The sequence below is a fragment of the Mytilus galloprovincialis genome, chromosome 5 (genome assembly GCF_965363235.1).
Source record: "Mytilus galloprovincialis chromosome 5, xbMytGall1.hap1.1, whole genome shotgun sequence".
In the NCBI taxonomy this organism is placed as follows: Eukaryota; Metazoa; Mollusca; class Bivalvia; order Mytilida; family Mytilidae; genus Mytilus; species Mytilus galloprovincialis.
In genome coordinates this window covers 82,394,378-82,416,983 of record NC_134842.1, presented here as the reverse complement: position 1 = coordinate 82,416,983, position 22,606 = coordinate 82,394,378, and the positions used below count along the sequence as shown (strand labels likewise).

General features: G+C 32.4%; 1 protein-coding gene and 1 long non-coding RNA gene across 2 annotated transcripts; both read right to left on the bottom strand.

Moving 5' to 3' along the window:
• Positions 1–615: 615 nt before the first annotated feature.
• On the bottom strand, positions 616–2,130 carry LOC143076515 (uncharacterized). Its single transcript, XR_012978680.1, has 2 exons — positions 2,054–2,130; positions 616–790 (listed from the first exon to the last, which is right to left on the bottom strand). It is a non-coding gene; the product is annotated as an uncharacterized LOC143076515 (long non-coding RNA).
• Positions 2,131–2,229: 99 nt separating this feature from the next.
• LOC143074169 (uncharacterized) lies at positions 2,230–22,217 on the bottom strand. The gene is made up of 9 exons (XM_076249718.1): positions 22,127–22,217; positions 21,044–21,172; positions 20,279–20,479; positions 17,759–17,807; positions 6,834–6,924; positions 6,083–6,176; positions 5,065–5,250; positions 2,484–2,587; positions 2,230–2,235 (listed from the first exon to the last, which is right to left on the bottom strand). Exons 1-9 carry the CDS (start codon positions 22,197–22,199, stop codon positions 2,230–2,232), a joined length of 933 nt encoding a protein of 310 aa, XP_076105833.1. The 5' UTR covers positions 22,200–22,217.
• Between the last annotated feature and the right edge of the window lie 389 nt (positions 22,218–22,606).

Genomic DNA, 22,606 nt, shown 5'->3' with positions numbered 1-22,606 from the left:
TGTTTAGTGCAGTGATTTGGTCATAGCTTGGTCAAGTTGAACATGGTTATTTTTAGTGTTATGTATGAATGACAAACAATGACATGCTAAAAGAATTACATCGTTAGACACAAAATAAAAATTGATATTCGTTTCATATACACAAAGAAAGTGATTTGTTTACTGTCCGTTACAATACATATTTCGTAAATATAATTCGTTAGAATTATTTTACATTATGTCATGGCCATACGGTCATCTTTAATTGTCTCTGGTGCATATTTGTATCAATGGCATCTTGTCATATTTTCTTAATTTAATATCACGCTATATAATTAGTTTTCTGACCACTGCGTATGACGTAAGATATTAATTACCGGTCAATATGCAAAATCTTGTCATATATGAGGTGAATAGTAATCAAAGGTACCAGGATTATAGTACGCCTGATGCGCGTTTCGTCTACATAAGACGCATCAGTGACGCTCATATCAAAATTGTCATGATAAAGTCAAACAAGTACAAAGTTTAAGCGCATTGAGGATCAAAAATTCTAAAAAGTTGTCCCAAATACTAAGTTATCTATGCCTTGGATAAGAAAATCCTTAGTTTGGCGAAATATTCAAGTTGAAAATATTACAAATTCAATTTTTAATTGTTCTAAACTGCCCAAATAAGTACAAGTTGTCTCAAGAGTTGAAGGTCAACTGGTCATATGTTTGTATCACCTAAAATAGACTGGTCTTGTAACAGCTGACGACGGATTGCGTCGTGTCAAACTCTTCTGTAGTTTCCTTGGCTCTATCGAATTCTGCAAGGAAGTAAAAACAAATTTTCATAACTTAATTTCTACATAGTATCATTAAAATGTTTTTAAAAAAACCTCATACAAGTGTGAGGTTTAGATAGCTAAAAAACAGGTTTAATCCACACTTTTCTACATGTACCAAGTCAGAAATATGACAGTCGTTTTCAATTCGTTTGAGCTTTTGATTTTGCCTTATGATTACGGATAAACCGTTTTAAATGATCCTCGTGATTTTATCTTTTACGTAATCTAAGATGATTACAAACAGGGGGAAGGAGAGGAAATTAATACCAAAGAGGAGTTATAAAACTTGACAAATTCTAACGCTACATAATATCAACAAACGGCACAAATTGAAAACATCTGTCATTTTGCCTACTTTAAAACAAAGAAAATGACGGATTAAAGATTTCTTAATATCGAGCTATAGACATAGGCATAACAAGCGAGACAACCCAACCTAACACCGACAGATCATTAATGATTTGTCTTGTATACTGTTGTTTGTCTTTTTGGCATTTTCGTTTAATGTCATTTGGTTGTCAGTTCGTATTTTACTTACTAGTTTGAGTATTACCTTTGGTATCTTTCGCCTCACATTTGTGAAGTATAAATACCAGTAAAAGTAAAATGTTGCTAGAAAGGGGTGTCCGTTTTGGCTGTGCTAGATTATAAATACATGACCACGTATATGGGGAGTGCAACATTCTCTCAACATTTGTAAATCTATTCAACAGCCATTTGAGGGGTCCGTAGATTGCCTGTTAGAGGGCCTATCTAACATACAAATGTATCATCATGTTAAACCGAATTAGACTATTTACCGGATTTGTTATAACATAAGCGACACGACGGGTGCCACATCTGGAGTAGGATCTGCTTACACTTCCTGAGCACCTGTGATCACCCCTAGTTTTTGGTGGGGTTTGTGTTGCTTATTCTTTAGTTTTCTATGTTGTGTTATGTGTACTATTCTTTGTCTGTTTGTCCTTTTTATTTTTAGCCATGTCGTTGTCAGTTTATTTTCGATTTATGAGTGTGACTGTCCCTCTGGTATCTTTCGTCCCTCCTTTAAAGTGGAAGTCAAAATTTCCAAATTTTTATTCCAACAAATCTATTTTGTTTAACCTAAGCGTTGTAGCAATTGTTAATATTTTCTCGTGCTAAATATGCACATACTGTTTTATAACTGGACATAAAGCAGGCGGCATCAATCGATCAATAAATTTTCTTTACATACGAGTCATCCGTATTTAAGTAACTTACACCAACTTGTAACAGTCTCAATTCTTTACTCATGATGGACTGGAGTGTTTGTAAACGCTGATCTCCATTCTGTAACTAACAAACAAATTATAGACACAGATTAAAGTGAATTTACAGTTCAAAATAAAAGTACTATTTACTCGCACTACTATGAAACTTAAATTACATTTAAACATTCAATACTAGATTTGCAGTTGTATGAACAATTTTTTTTTAACTTGAAACATATTTGAACATATCAATATTTTGAACGTATTTTTGATGATGTGTCGACTAACTCAAAATCTAAAGTAAAGACCACCAATATATCCCCCAACAAATCTCTTCCATAGGTTAATTGGGTAAAAAAACTGTAATATCTGAAATCAACTGTTTAATAATTGAGAGGTAAAAACAAATTGGAGCAATATAGATACATATATAAGCATACCTGATTAATATGCTGTGTGATTTCTTTTCGTCTTTCTTTAACTCTTTCAATTTCGTCGACTAATGCTTGTTCGTTGTTTTCTTTGATTGGTATCTTTGTCTTGACTGTGAGTACAATACATGTTATATACAATACCAAATCCAAGTCAGAATATATATGTTTTCCATTTACTGTTTTGTGCATAAGTCAGAACTTTGCTAATGTCATGTTGTGGCCTTTTATAACTTGTCATACGGTAATTGTATGTTGTTGAGATCCACACGGTGACTTAAAGAAGCTGGTAAAAAGTGGTCTCAATGGCAATGTATTGTTTTCTTTGGAATAGAATTATCTTGAAGATTAATAATTCCAATATAAGTGATGTGTTTTGACGTTACGCGCGATGTTCGTACCTCATTAGAAAATCGGTGTAGTTGGCAAGATGCAAGTCCAAAACATATAATTGTGTGATATAATATTCATTGCTATCGTACGTATTTTAAAAAATAATGTTTTTTTTTAAATAAAAACGAAATAAATAATTGTTGAAACTATGTTTTATGCTGCAGGCGACAAGCTTCATCTTTAAACAAGAGGCTGTCACAACGACAGCAAACCGGATTTATTAATATTTATTTGTGTCCTGGCAATATCACTAGAACCATTACTGATGAATGGTGAAAGTTAAAATCGTCTATATCAAATTTGACCTCCATTTTGTCATCAGTATCAACATCTTTTAAAAATTTGAAAAGCTTAGATTGAATGGTTCACGAGTAAATGCAACAGCGTAAATTGAAACGCCATTTCACAATCTTTCAAGAACCATGACTCCTGAACGGTAAAAGTCAAAATCGTCATTATTGAACTTGACCTCTAATTTGCCATCAGTAACAACATATACAAATTTCAAAAGCTTTGGTTGAATGGTTCATGAGAAAATGCACGGACACGACTGGAAACACCATTTTTCAATCTTTCAAGAACCATAACTCCTGAACGGTAAAAGTAAAAATCGTCATTATTGAACTTGGCCTCTATTTTGTCATCAGTAACAACATATTAAAATTTGGGAAGCTTTAGTAAAACAGTTCATGCATAAATGCACGGACACGACTGGAAACACCCTTTTTCAATCTTTCAAGAACCACAACTCGTGAACAGTAAAAGTCAAAATCGTCATTATTGAACTTGACCTCCATTTTGTCATCAGTAACAACATAATAAATTTGGGAAGCTTAGGTAGAACAGTTCATGCGTAAATGCACGGACACGACTGGAAATTCCATTTTCAATCTTTCAAGAACCATAACTCCTGAACGGTAAAAGTCAAAATCGCCATTATAGAACTTGACCTTCATTTAGTTGTCAGTAACAACATATTAAAATTTTAAAAGCTTTGGTTGAGCGGTTCATGAGTTAATGCACGGACAACATTTGATTGCCGCCCGCCCGCCCGACCGACCGACCGACCGACCGCCCGCCCGCCCGCCCGCCCGCCCGCCCGCCATACATCCCAAAATCAATAACCGACATTTTTGTCACAAAAATCCGGTTAAAAACGGCTATTTTTTGGCTGTCCCGCTTAACATATTTCATTTATTGTAACCACTAAACTATGATTTTCGTCTAAACTATTTAATATTTTGAAAAACGTTTTTTTCTCCATTATTCAACAGAAAGGTTCCTTCAGTCTTTTATGCATTTTTTATGACATTATGATGACGTCATAGGAAAAAAGCGTTCCATACTACAAGGGCAAATCTGTCCCACCGTGAAAAAAATTGGGATTCCAGAGTTGAGAATCCAAAAGAATTTATCAAAAATGGAAAAAGTTTAGGATTTGTATTTACTACATCAATGCTAATTTGCTTAATTTTATGAATTTAAACACAAATATCCTGATAAATTTTATATGGTAATTTATGAGCAATTTTTCAAAGGTTGTCGCACCTCCATTTTTTGACGTAAAAACGAATTCAACTCAAATTTACTGTCAATTGTTTGCTTGTCAGTGCTCTTATAATTGTAGAATTTTATGATTTTTTAAAATGTTATTTTTCCTAATTTTTCAAAAACTAAAATACATCAATTTTCAATAAGTAGTTAAAAAGCACCGTCGATTTTGCGGAGTCTTACAAGAATGTCGTACATGCTTAAAAACAACGTTTCAGTCGAAGTTTTGGCTTGAACGTTACGAAATATTCGCGACGTTGTGTTACGCTTACATGTACGAACATCGCGCGTAACGTCTTTAGCTTTTGTAATTTTTTAAAGGGAGTTAATTCGTGCTTCATTGAAACGTACGTTATATCTCATTTATGTATTTGGCAAAACCATTCGGACATATTGGTCATTTAACTTTTTTTTATTAGGACGTCACAAATGAGTCTTTTGTAGACGAAACGTGCGTCTGGTGTAAGAAAAAACTCTTATTGTGGTATCTATGATGAATTGGTTTAGCCATGTTTTATGAGCAAAAATTCGAAAAATGTTTGTAAGGATAAAAAAAAGTAGAATTTTACATTATGCCTGGACAAAAATAATTAAATAAAAGTTAAAATTTTCTGACATAATATTTTTAAACATTAAAGTTACTGACCTGGTCTTGTTTTCACAGTGCTCCTTTTCCTCTGTATAAAAACTGGACTGGAACGTTTACATTTTGTACTGATGACGGGTTTAGGTTTGCAAGCTTTTGTCAAACGACGTGGAGAATAGTTAGACAATGATCCTAGTGCTCTTCTGGCAGGTTTGTGCTGACTTTCAAATTGTTTGTTCTGTTTACCTATTGCAAATAGTATTGAATAAATACATTGATATTCACGATTAGATTAATGAGACTTTAACAACATTAGTATATGTCGACAGTCTTAAGAGATCAAGGTTTAACTACAAGTATCTCATAAGTTTTACATAATTGACCATGTATGGTCATATTTAAAGTTCAGTTGAACATTACCAGGCATTCACCAAATATAGATAATCGATTAGGTGTGGGCGTTTAACGTCACTTTTAGAGCTCTAGGCTTTATTTTACGGTCATTATCTATTGGTAGAGCAAGCCGAATTCGTCCCAACTCGAACCTTTGGATAGAAGAAGAGTAGCGGGTTCACCTGATGATGCCGATTGGATTAAGCCGGAATGGCTAGAGAGAACATCCGACCGAACATTTGTTATTCGCATGAATATTTACATTTCGATGTCACTGGAATAGGACGGGTAACGTCCTTGTATACATTCGCTTTTTACAAATTGAAATGAATGCATGATGATGCAATTATATATCAAGTATCAAGTATCAAGTATCAACTTACTATTATACACAAACCACCTCATAAATGACTGACTGTGGGTTGTTCAACGTCCAGTGGCAAATATTTCATACATGTTTGGGAAGAAAGTTCATTAAAATTTAAATGCTGTACATTTAATTTTGATGAATCTGTAAATGCCAACCCAGACACTCTCGTCGGAAGGAAGCATAACTGTTTGGATTTAATTGGAAATATTCGTCGATAGCAATACAAATATGTAAGACTTGACAAATTCTATTGAAAATTAAAACAACACGGAACATTAAAAATATTCATATGTAAATAAAAAATATGGCAATTACCTTTGTCTTGATAATTGTACAGAACTTTTCCCCATGTAACAGGGCTGGTACACGATGACGTAAACTGTGTAGGCGTGGTCTGGGTGAATCTTGTCTTTATTAAAACGATAAACATTGATAAATAATACAAATTACTTAATTCATGCGAAATATGTTCTGTTTTCATCTACTTGAAATTCTGGGTGAGTCTTGTCTTACTTAAAACGATAAACATTGATAAATAATACAAATTACTTAATTCATGCGAAATATGTTCTATTTTCATCGACTTGAAATTCTGGGTGAATGTTGTCTTTATTAAAACGATAAACATTAATAACTAATACAAATTACTTAATTCATGCGAAATATGTTCTATTTTCATCTACTTTAAATTATAACAACCTCATTGTTGTTTTATTTTTTTCGGCTGAAGTTTAAGTATTAAACAAGTAAGGTGGAAGACAACAGAGGTAATTTCAAACTCATTAGGTGAAGACAAATGAGGACCCTCAAAGTAGTGTCTAAGTTATTATATAATCACAAACTTGTTGCTAATATAGTCATATAATCATTAGGTTTTTTAAACAAGATAATCAAATAATTACTATAAAAATAGTCAAGTAATCACATAGTCAAAAACCAAATAAGGAGACTCACAATTAAAAAAAAAAGCAAAAATGAAAACGCCACAAAAAATTTGAGTGATCGCAGGTGCTCCAGAAAGGTAAGAGGATCTTGCTCTAAAATAACAATGATATTGTTAACCAACCTGTGGCTTTTTTGATGATGCAGCATCGTGTAATTTTGATATCGACCCCATCATCTGCGCGGCACTTACTTCGATATCTCTCAAGGCGTGTCTATTGAATAGAAAACAATAACAATAAGGACAATGTATATTGAATAGCAAACAATAAATGTATATATATATATATATCTTTGAATGAATGAGGGCATCTACGCGGCACTCTCTTCGGTGTATCTCAATGCATTTCTATTGAATAGAAAACAATAGATTATATATATCTTTAGTATGAATGAGACCATCTGTGATGCGCAAACTTTGATACCTCTTAAGGCATGTCTATTGAAAGAAAAACAATAGATATATATCATCAGAATAAATGAGAGTATCAGTGCACCCATGCATTCCTCGATATCTCTCAAGGCATGGAACAAAAATCAATAGATATATATCCTTAGTATGAATAATGACTAGAGGAGTACCACAGCCTCTGTTGTACAAGAAATAATGTATAGAAATCAGATAACAAAATTAAAAAATTAAGAGTTGGTATCACAAATATTTGGTTTTTATATTTATAGAAGAGGATGCTGTTTAACGTTTACATATATAGGAATATAAAAAAAGAAGATGTGTTATGATTACCAATGAGACAACTCTACACAAGAGACCAAAATAACACAGAACTTAAAAACTATAGGTCACCGTACAACCTTCAACAATGAGCAAAGCCCATACCGCATATGCAACTATAAAAGGCACCGAAATGACAAGAAATGACAATGAGTTTGTAATTTCAAGTCGATGAAAATAGAACATATTTCGCATGAATTAAGTAATTTGTATTATTTCTTAATGTTTATCGTTTTAATTAATTCAAGATTCACCCTGAATTTCAAGTAGATGAAAATAGAATATATTTCGTGATACCTGCTGAGCAAGTCCAACAAATTACCAACACACAAACAGAGGCAAGAGACAGCGTAGTTGGACATGTTCTAACACCACCTAAGTACAAAGGGGAACCAGTTGGGGTTGTAGTCAATAGGGATATTGTCACCTGAGTCCCTACAACCCCAACAAGGCCTGCCACCGCCTGGTATTTTACACCTCCACCAATGACAGAGGCAAGCGCAGTAGGATCGACTATGAAGATGGGTTTGACATCGACCATCCAGACCTACTGCGCACACCACCGCACACATCGCCTGTCTACAATGAACAATCCAAAGAGGCAATACAATCCGCCATACAAGCAGCACGTCCTGATACTCCGTACCAGCAAGACCAACGCAGTCGGAGTAAAATGAAGGCAAAAAGACCGACAGACTCCAGTCTATAGAATAGGTTGCTACAGTCCGCGATATCCAGACAGGATAGTCGGACTCTAAACACCCATACATCATCAGAAATGACAATGTAAAACAGTTCAAACGAGAAAACTAACGGCCTATAACTTATGTAATGACTGTTAAAAGTCCACAAAGGAATGGCTGTTAAAAACATATACAGATCCAGATCCATATATGCATCAAAAATGACAAGTGACTTCCCCATTGACGTCCTTTTCTATATTGAGGTTTCAATTTTATCAATTAAATGTAACCTATCATTTTTCTTGTTTAATTGTATTGTGTACATCTTCACGATAATAGTGATTCCAGATTGCAGCTTTTAACTAGAAACATTTAACAAACATATTTTACACATGACATGGGTAAACTCTCTTTGTTCTTAATGTGCTATTATCTGGATAATGCACAGCAAAGGTGTGCAACTACCTCAGATATACTGCACAGTTCAAATCTATTTTTATCTTTAGGGACGGTTTCTGAATTTTGAAAGGGGCGTTATTCTATCATATTAAAAAAATTATCACCGAGTGTAGCGAGACTTAAAACATTTTTTGACGATTTTAGGCTAAACATGACAAAGGGTGGGGACATAAAACAAAATATTTTGTCAATATAATTATTAAATCAGTGTTTCACAGTCAAAATTATTTTTATGTAACTTCTGTCAAAAAGGGGTGTATGTTAGAATAAACAATTAAAGTAAATCTGACGTGGATTTCATACTCAATGGATTTTATTACGACTAATAAGATAAGTATGCCCGGCATTCTAGTGACTAGGATTGAATTTGATGAGGATCATATTAAAGAGGTGTAAGCCGCAGATCAATCAGTCTTTGCTTATACAAGACATGTCTTCAAAAATTAATACCGTAGAAAACAAAATTTGGAGGGGGAAAGGGGGGGGGTAAAGATTGAAAAGAGAAACATTTTTTTTTATTCAGTTTACCTAATATTTTAGGGGGATCAGCAGCAGATCAATCAGACTTAGCTTAGCTCAGACAACTCTCAAAAATTTAATACAGTAGAAAACAAAATTTTGAAGGGGGATGGGGATGGGGAGTTAGAGATTGAAAAGAGAAGACGTTACGCGCGATGTTCGTACATGTACAAGTGTAACACGACGTCGCGACTTTTTCGGTAAACAAGCTTATCTTTTAAAGAAGTTAAACTTTACTAACGTTTATGTTATTGACAAATGATTAATGCGTGTTTGTTTAATGGTTTGTGATCAATACATTCCATTTTATAGGTGTGTACATGGAAACAATAACTAAATAAGTATTTTAATACCTTCACTGTTTACTAGCGTCGGTATAACAAAAAAGATATCAAGAATCTGGAGCTTGGTTGATAAATGCATCTTAATTTGTTGGAACGTATTGCTTTGTATCGTAGTTATATTTTCAATCTCTATTTCACCTTTGAAACAAATTACATTCCTAAGGATATTTACTAGAAACTGTAAGTCTATGTTAATCTTGATGGTTTTTTTTATGTCTGTATTGATCATAAATCATATATTGTCATAGCAACATTCATTGCATATATAGTCTACCTTGAAGTTTCATTTTTTCTAGTACGAGAGTCCAAACGGACGGCTTCGGGACGTAGGTAAAAATCGGAAATTAACTCTTAACTGGAGAGTAACTGCTCTGATAGCATAATAACGACTATTTCGTGTAGTATCGTGCTGTAAGTTTTTGTCTAATCAATTAAAACGATTATTTTGAATCTATTCAAATATGCTTCGAAGTACGGTCCATGAAGCATTTTTTTCTTTTTTTTAGAAACGCCCCGCTAAATCGTCATCTTCAATTTTTCTTAGAGTTTCAGGGCAAGTAAATGCGTAAAATAAATAGCACTTTGCATTTTCTTCATCCTTTTATAGGGACAGTAGAGTTCTCTCTGCAATTAAGTCAGTCATTGTATATTCAGTGTCAGTTGTGTCGTCTTCGTCAGTATGTTTTTCATCAGGTCAAATATCAATATATAAAGGCACGACCTCATTGGTACCATGCACTTGAGTTTTTAACTAGTATACATTCGTCGCATGAATAACATAAAATATATATTAGCTTGTCCGGGTGTGAGTAAAATATTAATGTGAAGTTTGTATCCACTAGTAGATTAACTAGTGCGACATTCTAGTAAGACTCCAAAAAATCGACGGTGATTTTAAATTACTAGTAGGAAATTGATGTATTTTAGATTTTTTGAAAATTGAGAATGATAACATTTCGAAAAATCATTTCAATTCGATTTTATCATTGCACGGGTAAGTAAAAAATTGCCGTAAATTTGAGTTAAGTCCCGTTTTTTTTAAATTGAAGCTTGTCGCATATAACATAAAACATAGTTTATACAATTATTTTCTTCGTTTTTCTTTTGAAAAACCTTTTATTTTAAAATGCTTACAACAGAAATTTATTTTAAGTTACACATTTGCAATTTTGAGACCTGTATTTTGCCGAACACGTCAATTTTTTCAATGAAGTACGAACATCGCGCGTAACGTCGAAACATTTTTCTTCAGTTTACTTAATATTTTTAAATAGAGGTTAGAGGTCGCAAAGAAAGGCAAGCAATTTATACTCAACAACCCTTTCAGTTTTCATTTATTTTCGCATTTAAAAAGTACAACAAACGAACCTAAAAAAGGTACCCGGTGTATAATCATACGTTAGTGAGACAATAATCACACGACAAAAACAAACCAATGACATCTAGAGGGCAACATATAGTACAGTTTTCAAATAGAAAGGTGTCTACACAATTTCGTCACTTATATAAAAATTGAGGATAAATTAGAGAAACAAAAAAAACCAAGAATGTGTCCTAAGTACACGGATGCCCCACTCGCACTATCAATTTCCATGTCCAATGGACCGTGAAATTGGATAAAAAATCTAAATTTGCAATAAATTTAGAAAGATCATACCATATGGAACATGTGTACTAAGTTTCAAGTTGTTTGGTCTTCAACTTCATCAAAAACTACCTTGACCAAAAACTTTAACCCGAAACTCTCACTTTCATTTTCTATGTTCAGTAGACCATGAAATTGGGGTCAAAAGTCTAATTTGGCTTTGAAATTAGAAAGATCATATCATAAACAACAAGTGTACTAAGTTTCAAGTCGATTGGACTTCAGCTTCATCAAAAACTACCTTGACCAAAAACTTTAACCTGAAACTCGCACTTTCATTTCTATGTTCAGTGGACCGTGAAATCGGGGTCAAAAGTCTAATTTGGCTTTAAAATTAGAAAGATCATATCATAAGCAACAAGTGTACTAAGTTTCAAGTCGATTGGACTTCAGCTTCATCAAAAACTACCTTGACCAAAAACTTTAACCTGAAACTCGCACTTTCATTTCTATGTTCAGTGGACCGTGAAATTGGGGTCAAAAGTCTAATTTGGCTTTAAAATAAGAAAGATCATATCATAAGCAACAAGTGTACTAAGTTTCAAGTCGATTGGACTTCAGCTTCATCAAAAACTACCTTGACCAAAAACTTTAACCTGAAGCGGGACGAACGAACGAACGGACGAACGGACGAACGGAGACACAGACCAGAAAACATGATGCCCCTCTACTATCGTAGGTGGGGCATAAAAAACTCTACCACTAAATCGCAATCCTCTAAAAAATATTTCAATAAAGAAGGCTAAATATTAAAAAAATATTAATTAAACACTTCGTTATACCAATCTTTAACTCCATAAAAGCGTATATCTCCCTTCTTAACCTTTATACTATGTTAATTTATTTGTATATTTCTCTATACCATTGTACTTTGGTTTATAAGAATAAAGATATATATAACCCTACAGGAAACTTTCATAGGAGCAGCTGATTCCGTTTATCGTCCGCATATTTCCAAAATGATCACGTAAATTGATGGTGTCATGTGTTAAAACAGTAATTGGCCAATCAAATTGGTATATACGATTTAACCTGCACGCTCTGGATGACCCTTTAACCCGAACTCCTACGTCGTTCGGGTTAATTAGGGTCACCAGAGCATTGCAATTTAAATCGTATATACCGACTTGCTTTGTCAATAACAAGATTCAAGATTCAAAGTTTTATTATCCTCAGACACAACAGTGTACAAGAGGTCAATATACATACATACATAAATATACTAAATATCTATACAGTAATTACAATACAATTATGATAAACATGTATATATATACGACAACAGGAGCTAACACACAATAAACAATCATGCACGTGATTCTCGTGACACTTTCATGTGTATATACAGTCAGTCTATATCATTTGGATTTAACACAATGTCATGAATATGTGAGTTTTTACATATGTATAAAAAAGTGAATAATTATAGATATTTGATAATGTTTTTTAAGAATCTACAAATATTACGATATAATTTTACATTGCAATTTGACAGCATTCCAATCATTTTGATCTCTGATGGATTTGTATTGTAATAATGTGGGATAAATTTTTTGCGCAGGTCCACGATTTGTGGATATGTACAAGTAAACATATAATGATATTCGTTACCAATATTAAAGTTACATAAATGACAAATTCTATTTTGTTTAGGGATCTTTGCCCATCTTCCCGTCTCTATAGGAAATTTTAAATTTGAGCATCTTAACTTACACATATATAATCTATCAGATACAGCCAATCTAAGTAGATATGGTTCCAGTTTAAATTCATGTTTAAAAAGTCCATAAAATTCCCCCCTAGATGAGCTATTAATTTGCGAGAACCAATTTTGAATAAATTGATCAGTCAAATTCTGTTTTAGAATAGACTTGAGAATATTCTTATCCATATACATTTGATCATTCCATATAAAACTAAGCCCTGTTTCATCAAAAATAGATTTAACATAAGAAATCCATTTAAAATGTCCTTGCTTACTCTCGTGAAGTTTAAACATAAGTCTATACAAAATACTAGATATTTTGTTACTACTGGATAAAAGGTTGTTCCAAAATAACGCCATTCTCAATTTAATGATAACTTCCATTGGAGAACGTCCAAGTTCTCCATATACCATATAGCTATGAGTATTGTTTCTTAAATTGAGAATTCTCTTACAAAACTGCAAGTGTATTTTTTCTATACCCTGTTTATTTTCAAATCCCCATACTTCACTTGAGTAGACAAGAATTGGAGTAATGAGTGAATCAAACAATTTTAATTGTAAATCTAATGGAATTGACAAATTTCTTATTTTCTGCAGTAAAGCATACAATGCTTTATTTGCCTGATCCAATAATTTCTTTTTAGCAGTACAAAAACTACCATTATAATTGAACATAACACCAAGATATGAATATGAATCTTGTACATCAATATTTTCACCATAAATATTAAATACAATTTTTGGTTTAAATTTTCTCTTGCTGAATATTACAATTTTTGTCTTGTTTGTATTAATACGAAGTTTCCATAAATTACAATATTGCTCAAACGCTAACAAGGCCTGTTGAAGACCTTCTTCTGTTTCAGACAATAGCACAGTATCGTCTGCATATAAGATAATTAGGAGTTTAAGTAGACAAGACAATTTTTCTTCACATTTTGCATAGACCTTTTGTAAACAATCGACATTGTTGTCTAACAAGAAACTTTCAAGGTCATTTAAAAATAATGAGAAGAGGAAAGGAGACAAATTCTCTCCCTGTTTTACTCCTACATCACAACTGAAAAACGCTGATACTTCGTCTCCTTTCCTTATACATGTTTTAATATTTTGATACATATTATATATAACTTTAAAAATTTTACCCTGAATATTTGATTTTTGCATTTTTTGCCACAGTCCCATTCGCCAGACTGTGTCAAAAGCACTTTTAAAATCTACAAAAAAACAAAACAGTTTTTTTCCTGCAGAAAAATATAGTGATATAAGGGCATGTAAAATGAATATATTGTCTACAGTTGAGAAGCCTTTTCTAAACCCTGCTTGGGCCTCAGAAATTAATTCAATTTCCTCTGACAATGTGTTTAATCTACAATTCAATACGGCTGTAAATGTTTTACTAAGACAGGAGTTAAGGGTTATACCCCTGTATGCACTAGGATCTAATTTAGATCCTTTATTTTTTAAAATAGGAATCATTATTCCCATACCCCAGCTCTCAGGTACAAGACCCGTGTCTAAAATGATATTAAATAGCGAAATATATATAGGCATCATATCATCTAATGTATTTTTAATATATTCATTTAGTATACCATCTTGTCCAGCAGATTTGCCATTTTTTAACTTCTTTACAACATTTTTTATTTCATCAACAGTCATAGGATCATTCAATAATTCATTTAATTCTGGTGACATATCATTAAGGTTAACATCTATATCATTATTACATTCATCCATATCATTCATATTTAAGTCCTTAAAATAATTGTACAAAGATTCCATAGATATAATGTTTGGATCATCTTTACTTTTTTTATTAAAGTTATTCAAGATTTTCCAGAATTCCTTGCCATTTGTTTGTGCCGTATTTCTAATCTTGCTTTCAAGATTAAATTGATAATCATTGTAAGCTTTATTTGTAATCTGCTTATATTGTTTGCTAAAGTCAAGTAATTTTTTATGATTTGTTTCATTTTTGTGTAAATTGTATTGTTTTCTTGCTTTGTGAAAATTTTTTCTAGCATCGTAACACTGTTTTGTATACCATGGTTTCTGGTTAGTTCTTTGTGTTGTAGTGCGTGTTTTTTTAATAAATGTTTCGTTTGCAGATGATACGAGTATTTCGCCAATACTATCAACAACTTTGTCAATTTCGTGTTGAGTACAATGATCACTCGAGTGTAAAGTGTGAAGGTCGTTTAGTATTGCCGATAACTGTTCTTTTTTGTTATGAACTGTATTGACAAACTGGTTTCGTTTGTTATCATGCCACCTGGTTTTTGGTGTTTGGTTTGACGTAACAGAGTTGTTTTTATGTGACGTACTTTGTGACTTTAATGTAATGTGTATTGCGCTGTGCACATCAGATAACAGTGGATCAAACTGTTGTATTTCAAATTCTTTGACTATTGTAAAAAGCTTTGACGATAACAATAAATAATCTACTACACTTGTATTTTTACATGTAGTTTTACCAACACCTTTATCTACACCAATACGGGAATTAGCAATATACATATTTAATTTTTTACAGCAATTTAGCAATTTATACCCATAAGTATTAGGTTGACAACTACACTGTGTCACTCTTTGTAATGGAATATTATAAGACTTAAGATTTTCATAATCTAACATATATGAAATAATTTCGTTGTCAGTGTCTAAGTGAAATAGATCTAAAAGAGTTTCATCAGCTAATACAAAATCATTCAAAATGCCGGTCTTTGCATTAAAATCGCCAATAAGAGCCGTATGTACATCTGATACCTTCTTAAGAGACATTAATTCATTCTCGATTTCATCAAAAGCTTCTAAATTTGAATATTTCGAACCTTCAGGTGGTATATAAATACAGCCTACAATTACATCATTTTGCAGACCAAAAATGCTTTTTGTTACTTTCATCCACTGTACAAATTGACTTTCACTTGATAAAAATGTTAAACTTGTTTCTAAGCTTTTTTTGAAAATAACTGCTATACCACCTGATTTTTTACACATTTTTTTTCTATTTTTTGTTACATATGTATAACCTTTTGGGACATCTAGGACATCTAGATTATCAAGTTTGCTTTCAACAAATATTGAAATATCATAGTTTAGTATATTATCTGTAAATTCTTTAAATTTCAACTTAGATTTTAAACCACACACATTCAAGTAAAATATAGTGAGATCATTTTTCACACATACATTGTTTTTATGAATATTTTTATTGTCAATGTCACTTCTCTGTCCTCTTGTACATCTGTCTTATTCACCATTTTGGTCCATTGCAGCAGAAGGTGGAGGATGTTGTCTGGTTGTCCTAGGATAGTAGCGTTTGTTATCAATATAAAGTCGATCTTCCTTTAGAACCGCCGTGTGTCCTTTAGTTCGGGCATCCTTCAGTATGGGAACTAGTTCTCGCCTCCGCTCTATGACTTCGATAGGATATTGTTCATGGACAACAAATTGCTTTTTGTTTTTCAGCTTTTGAATTGCAGCACTAAGCACCATATTTCTGTCTTTTCGTCGCTCAAACTTAGCCACTATGCCCCTTGGACTCTTGTCCTGTTTTGGTTTAAGTCTATGGACAACATGAAAGTTTATTTCCTCCTCTATTTGGATTTCACTCTTAATAAAATCTTTAAGAATTGCTTCAGTGTCCTCTTCTGGATTGTACTCATCTGGGACACCTTTAAATATCAAGTTTTCCCTCATAGATCTTGACTGTTGTTCTATTACCTTCTCTTTTAATTGTTTGTTTTCTTCAAATAGAAAGTAATTTTGTTCATCCATGTTCTGTACTCTGTTTGACATTTCACTTAGTCCTTGATCAATGTTCATGATAGTGTTAGTATGTGTCTTTATTTGTTCTTTCATGTTAGAAACTTCACAGTCTATTTTCATGCAGTGTGTTTCCATGGAGACAACCCTTTTTAGTATGTCTTCTAGCATATCTAATTTTTTAAGTCTTTCTGTCACTTCACACATAAATTTATTTAAGTCTGGATTTGTGTATTGGTATGGTGATGGTGTTAATAGTGGCATGGAGGACATCATAGCAGGCGGCAATTGTTGATGATGACTCTGCATCATAGTTGCTGGTGTAGTATGGGGTGCTGGTGGTTGAAAAGGTGTAAACGGATAGCCTGGGTAAGAACCATACAATGTTTGGTGGGCAGCAGAATAAACATTACTGGTTAAAGGTGACTGGCTCGTTTCCTGGTTAGTTTGTGGTGTTTGCGGTATGGAGCAAGCTGGGCTTTGTTCTTTACTCTTTGAGTTCTTTGAGTTTTTTTTGTCAGCCATCTTTTTCTTTTTGTTTGAAAATGGCGACCCTGTTTGTTTTCGTTTTCGTTTATTCTTCTTCTTACTACTACTTGCCATTAATAAATATTGTTTTTGTTGATGAATTGATTTCAAATAACATCTGGGAACATACTGTACTTGTTTGCTGTGACATCTTTTGGTTGAAATCCAAAAAAATACAAAAATTTCTACACTGGTAAAATGTTTCGACTAGCCCCTGTCGCCATCTTTCCATTGATAACGATAGCTTAGCTCTGAAACGAATTTTCAGATCAACCTGAACTTAAATTTCGGCAGAAGTAGATCATAAATGACTTGTACTGATCAATTTAACTCTCAGCTAGATTTTGATATCTGTATAATTATTTTTCATTTATGAGTTATTTTCAAAAAGGTTCAACAACCCCACCTTAACTATGTATTTAAATTGAGATAACGAAATAATTATATTGAAGTAACAATATCATTATATCAAAATAACGAAATAAATATATCGAAATAACGAAATGAATTTATCGTTATAACAAGATATTTATATCGAGATAACGAAATAAATATTTCAAAATAACGATATAATATAGATTGAGATAACTATATAATATTATTTTTTGTAGTTTCCCTATGGGCTTCCGTAGTATGGCACTTTTGTACATTTTACATACCTGATGTTTGATGGAATAGTCCTGCTATCCGTCAAAAGTGAAGAAGTGTCTGAAACGAGAAAATAGTAGAAAACAAAGGATATGTGGTATTCATTCATGACACAAAATCAGTACACGTACAGCAAACCAACAAAAAAACACAAAAAGAGCAAAGAAACAGTGCTTTTATTGATGTTCTTCATCTCAAAGTCACAGTGAGGACGTCAACACGGAGAAAACAACTCTCGCCTTTCTTGCAAAATTAGGACGACCCTTATCATTTATTTAGTTTGAGCGGATTATCTCCAGATAAAGAAATCTAATTGCACTAATTTCGCCAAAGTCGCAGTACGAAATTCATTAAGTTAAACTGTATTTGTACTGAATAATCTAGTGTATTCAGTATATTTATATATATTTAAACAAGAGTGCACAAACTGAAATGTTTCGTCTTCTTTACAAGTAATTAATTGTATGTTGCAAGTTAGTCCTTAATATTAAGGTTTGCCTCAATTTTTGTTTCTTTTAATGTTATAACTATTGACACAACTCATGCAGACATTTTTAAAATCAAGTCATCAGTGTGTGCACTTTATTTTATTACAATTGTTCCGTAACAAGAACGTTCGATTGACAACATAAATTGATTTGAAGATTGTTGATCGCAAACTATGGCTTTTTATTTAATTTTCAGCTTGTGTTGCCAAAGTTGACCGAATCCTGACCTTTATTTACAATCAACACAGAAGCACGGATGGAACACGTGCGAAATAAGTGAAAAACCTAAGAGCGATGTTTACTTATATTATTTTTTATATTTTCCTTCCATTCAATTTTCCTTTTTCATCAATTGATTTTGCCTGGGACTGTTTTACTATCATGATAGTCCCAGATTTTGTGAATAATACATATTTATAAATCACTAATACAAAAAATGTTTATCGACTTGATAGATAAATAACTTATCTATTAATCTAAAGTGTTATTGTGGTAAATCTAAAATTCCACAAATAAGTGTCGTATTATCTGAAAAGTCTTTGACAAATCGGGCTTTGAACTAAAGTAAAAAAAAACATATTTACTGTCTTCAAATAAACCGCTTGATCTTCATTTAAAAAAACCTTACTATTTTACCAATGACAATTAAATAAATATTTATCGTATATTCATAGTTTACTCTCCAAACCTCCAGTGTACATGTTAAAGTAGTATTAATCATCTAGAGAATTTTATCAGTTGGTCAATTTGCTAAATGAAACAATTTGCTACATGGAAGACTGATATAAGTTTTTCAAAATTTGTTTACGGATGTCCAACTTGAAATCCGTACGCAATTGGTTCCCGAATCCACTTTCACTTCGACAATATAAGATTGTACAATTTTATTGTCATTAATTTGCTGTAATAAATACAGTACTATTTAAGCTAAATATGTTAAATTTTATAATGAAATATTTTTGATTATTGGTAAAAGACAAACTAATTAATGCATCTCTTTACAATTTTTTCTTACAACAGAAAAGGAGGAGTGTTATGGGAACGATGTTTCTTCATGTCATTGGGCCCGAAAGCAATTTCAAAAAATATTTTGTATTATGATCTTCACTGGATTTATTGATTTAACGTCCAGTGGCCAGTATTTCACGCGTTTTTATGAAACTATAGAAAAGAAGGTTCTTCATAATTTTTGTTCAAAGAGAAGTTAATATTCTGGAATATAACCTCCACTGGAAAAACTACACTATGGTATAAAAAAAAGAAGATGCGGTACGAATGCCAATGAAACAACTCTTCACAATAGGGTGAAGGTTGGTACCTATCAAAACATTTAAACCCGCTCGTTTTTTTAATATAGATTAGACCGTTTGTTTTCCCGTTTGAATAGTTTTACACTAGGAATTTGTGAGGCCCTTTATAGCTTGCTGTTCGGTGTGAGCTAAAAGCTCCGTGTTGAAGACCGTAATTTGACCTATAATTGTTTATTTTTATAAATTGTGACTTGGATAGAGTAGTCTCGTTTGCACTCATACCACATCTTCTTATATCTATCTACTGACAGAATAAAGGGAATAGAAAATTTGTTTGAACTAAACAGATTTGACATACATAGCATTGTTTCGAACTTATTGTTCCTGACATATTAAAGAGAATCAAATATTTGCATTTAAACTTTAAAATATTTTACAGCATTGTTTCGAACAAATTTATAAGTAGAATTTATTTTTGGTTGAATTAGATATAAGCGTTTCATTTCGTTATGTACTGTTCTTTAAGTATAATAATCCGGTCGACTTGCAGCCGATGCATTAGAGGTGTTGACTTTTAAAACCTGTAAATATGCTTGTAACGTCATTGGATTGTCCCGATTGTTACATCAAAACTGACTTTTGTCCATGAAAACAAGGAAAGCAATACTTAGAAGTAAACTATGTCCAATAAAACAAATATTAAACATGAATAAATGTTTCTTTTCAATAATTTCTAAAATCAATTTCTATAAACCATCACTTTAGTTAACATTAAATATACCGGTAAACAAACTATTTTCCGGATCAAAGTCTGACGCTTCGATCAATTCGATAAATATGTCTAACAGATCTTTCAGAACTCTTCTGTCTTTATCCACAATACCCTTGCCTGTCACGTGATCTAATGGCAGTTGTAGAATGTCGTCTGATATGCTGTTGATCATAAACTGGCCAATGGTTTGCTTTGTTCTTTCTGAAGACACATTCTTTGACCCTATAAGGACGAAATAAACATTACAAGATAAGGCGATCATTTGTTTTACAATTACTCAAAGGAGTAAAATCGAAATATCGAGAAATATTTAAATTTTTTTTTCCGAAAAAAAAAAACCAACCCCAGAGTTTTGGAATATAAACACTCAAGTGAGATGGCCTAATTGACCTTCAATTCAAAACTCTTTTTGTTCGACCTTATTTTGTTTCAAAAGTTCTTATTTTACCATTTGTTCTTAGATTTTTTTTACTGTAACATTTAATTATTCTTGTATCTGTAAATAGTAACAAAATAAGGTTAAAGCCCATTTTCAATTGTCAATTGCTCCGATGAGAATTGAATCTGTGTTACCTGGCTGTTTTTATATGGTTATAACATGTTTGAGTCCGTTTATAGAATATTGAGGTCTCAAGTTGAAGAAAATAACGTAGAAAGGATTATACTTCACGTATTTAAAAAAAATTAAATCGTGTTTTTCTCATTCATTTCGAGATACAGTAAATGTTGCCTTGTAACCATGGAATTTGTCGTTTCTATCAATATCTGGTATAAATCGACACAAACCTGGAATTCCCTCCTCTGTCAGGGCCTGATAGATTAACACAAAGTGAGAGACATCTATTTCGTCGACGCTACTACATTTTACTGGAGGATTTATGCGTCCAAAAACGTAATTAGCACGTAAAATAATCTCTGAAAAAAGAATAGATATTATTTTTTTCAAAAACTTACATATTTCCATCAGATCAAATCAAAACTTTACTCAGTGCAGAATAATGCCGTTGAATGCATTTTGATACAAAATTGTAGTTTTTACATGTTTTGGTAAAACTTTACACCAACGGAAGTCTCTAGTTAAACTTATTTAATTTGTATGCACAACACAACACACAAAAAAGTCATGTAAATAGTGTTACTTCCAAAAAGGTGTTGATGTTCTTCTACATTTTACAATATATGTCACTGGACATAAAGTAAACAACAATTCCATTGTTTAACTTGATTTTCAAACCTTTTTATTTACGTTTTTATTCCGTTTGGAATTATCTTCATCTCAATATTTGGTACGTGTGTTGTAAATTTGCTTATTGGATATTTTTCATATACAATATTTGTCAGCAAATGCTTATCAAAAATATTTTGGTTTGCCGAAACACTGTCCAAAGGTCGAGACAGCGGGTAGGTACTAAGGTAGGCATTTTATTTTATTTTTTTCGGCAAAGACAAATTGAAGTGTCAGAGGTTTTTAAGTCTTCATGCCTATCTGATTAAACAAAAACTTTTTCACACCAGGACAATTAAAGATTTTGAGTAGGCAGCTATTTTGTGGGTAGGTATGGTTAGGGCAAACATATTCTTGTTTTATGGCCCAACCTACAGTAAATCAATGATAATAAACAGGCAAGTTATCACAAATTGTAAATGCAGTCTTGTTTTTTTTCTGTGTAGCTGGCTTGCTGTCTCATCGAGAATTACTAAGTACCAATCTCTAACATTCATGAACATGTATGGTACGTGTAGGAAAACAATGTAAACGAGAGTGTCAGAGGTGGATATTACAGTGCGTCTAAATTGAAGTGGTATCTTAGTCGAGGACAAATGTTAATACTTTCAAATTTCTACAACCGAACCATATTTACTACAAACCTTCATCTATAATATCCCGAGTGTCTGTTTTCATTTTGTTTTTGACGGTCTGTTCGATATCTCTTGTATACATACGTCTTTGTGTGATGTATTGATTAATGTTCAGTCCATAATAAAGTACACGTGAAATATAATATGTGTTAAACAAACGCTATATGTAATTATATTTTAATTCGTCACCTCAAACGTATATAAAGTATACATAAAATAAAAACAAACACTTGTTTCATAGGAATAGCTCGCCAGCATGTGCAGCTTACTGTGATAATTTTATTAAAAAAGAAAATTAAGAGTCCCGATATCATCAGATACCGGATCACCGCTGCGTAGTACACTACAGCCTACAAAATAGAAAATCAAAATGAGAAATCATATATACATATACATAATACATTATATATCTTCATGATCAACCGAACAATGTCATACTAATAGTATTAATATCTATCTATATATGCGTAAAAACATTTCATAAATACA

Bases quoted from the DNA above. Each gene is read 5' to 3' on its own strand.
- LOC143074169 (XM_076249718.1), bottom strand. From the start codon at position 22,199: ATGTATACAAGAGATATCGAACAGACCGTCAAAAACAAAATGAAAACA. The intron at 20,480-21,043 runs GTTTGTGTCGAT...TCGTCCTTATAG, and splicing joins GACAGAGGAGGGAATTCCAG to GGTCAAAGAATGTGTCTTCA. The intron at 2,588-5,064 runs GTCAGTAACTTT...TTGTACTCACAG, and splicing joins CACTGTGAAAACAAGACCAG to TCAAGACAAAGATACCAATC.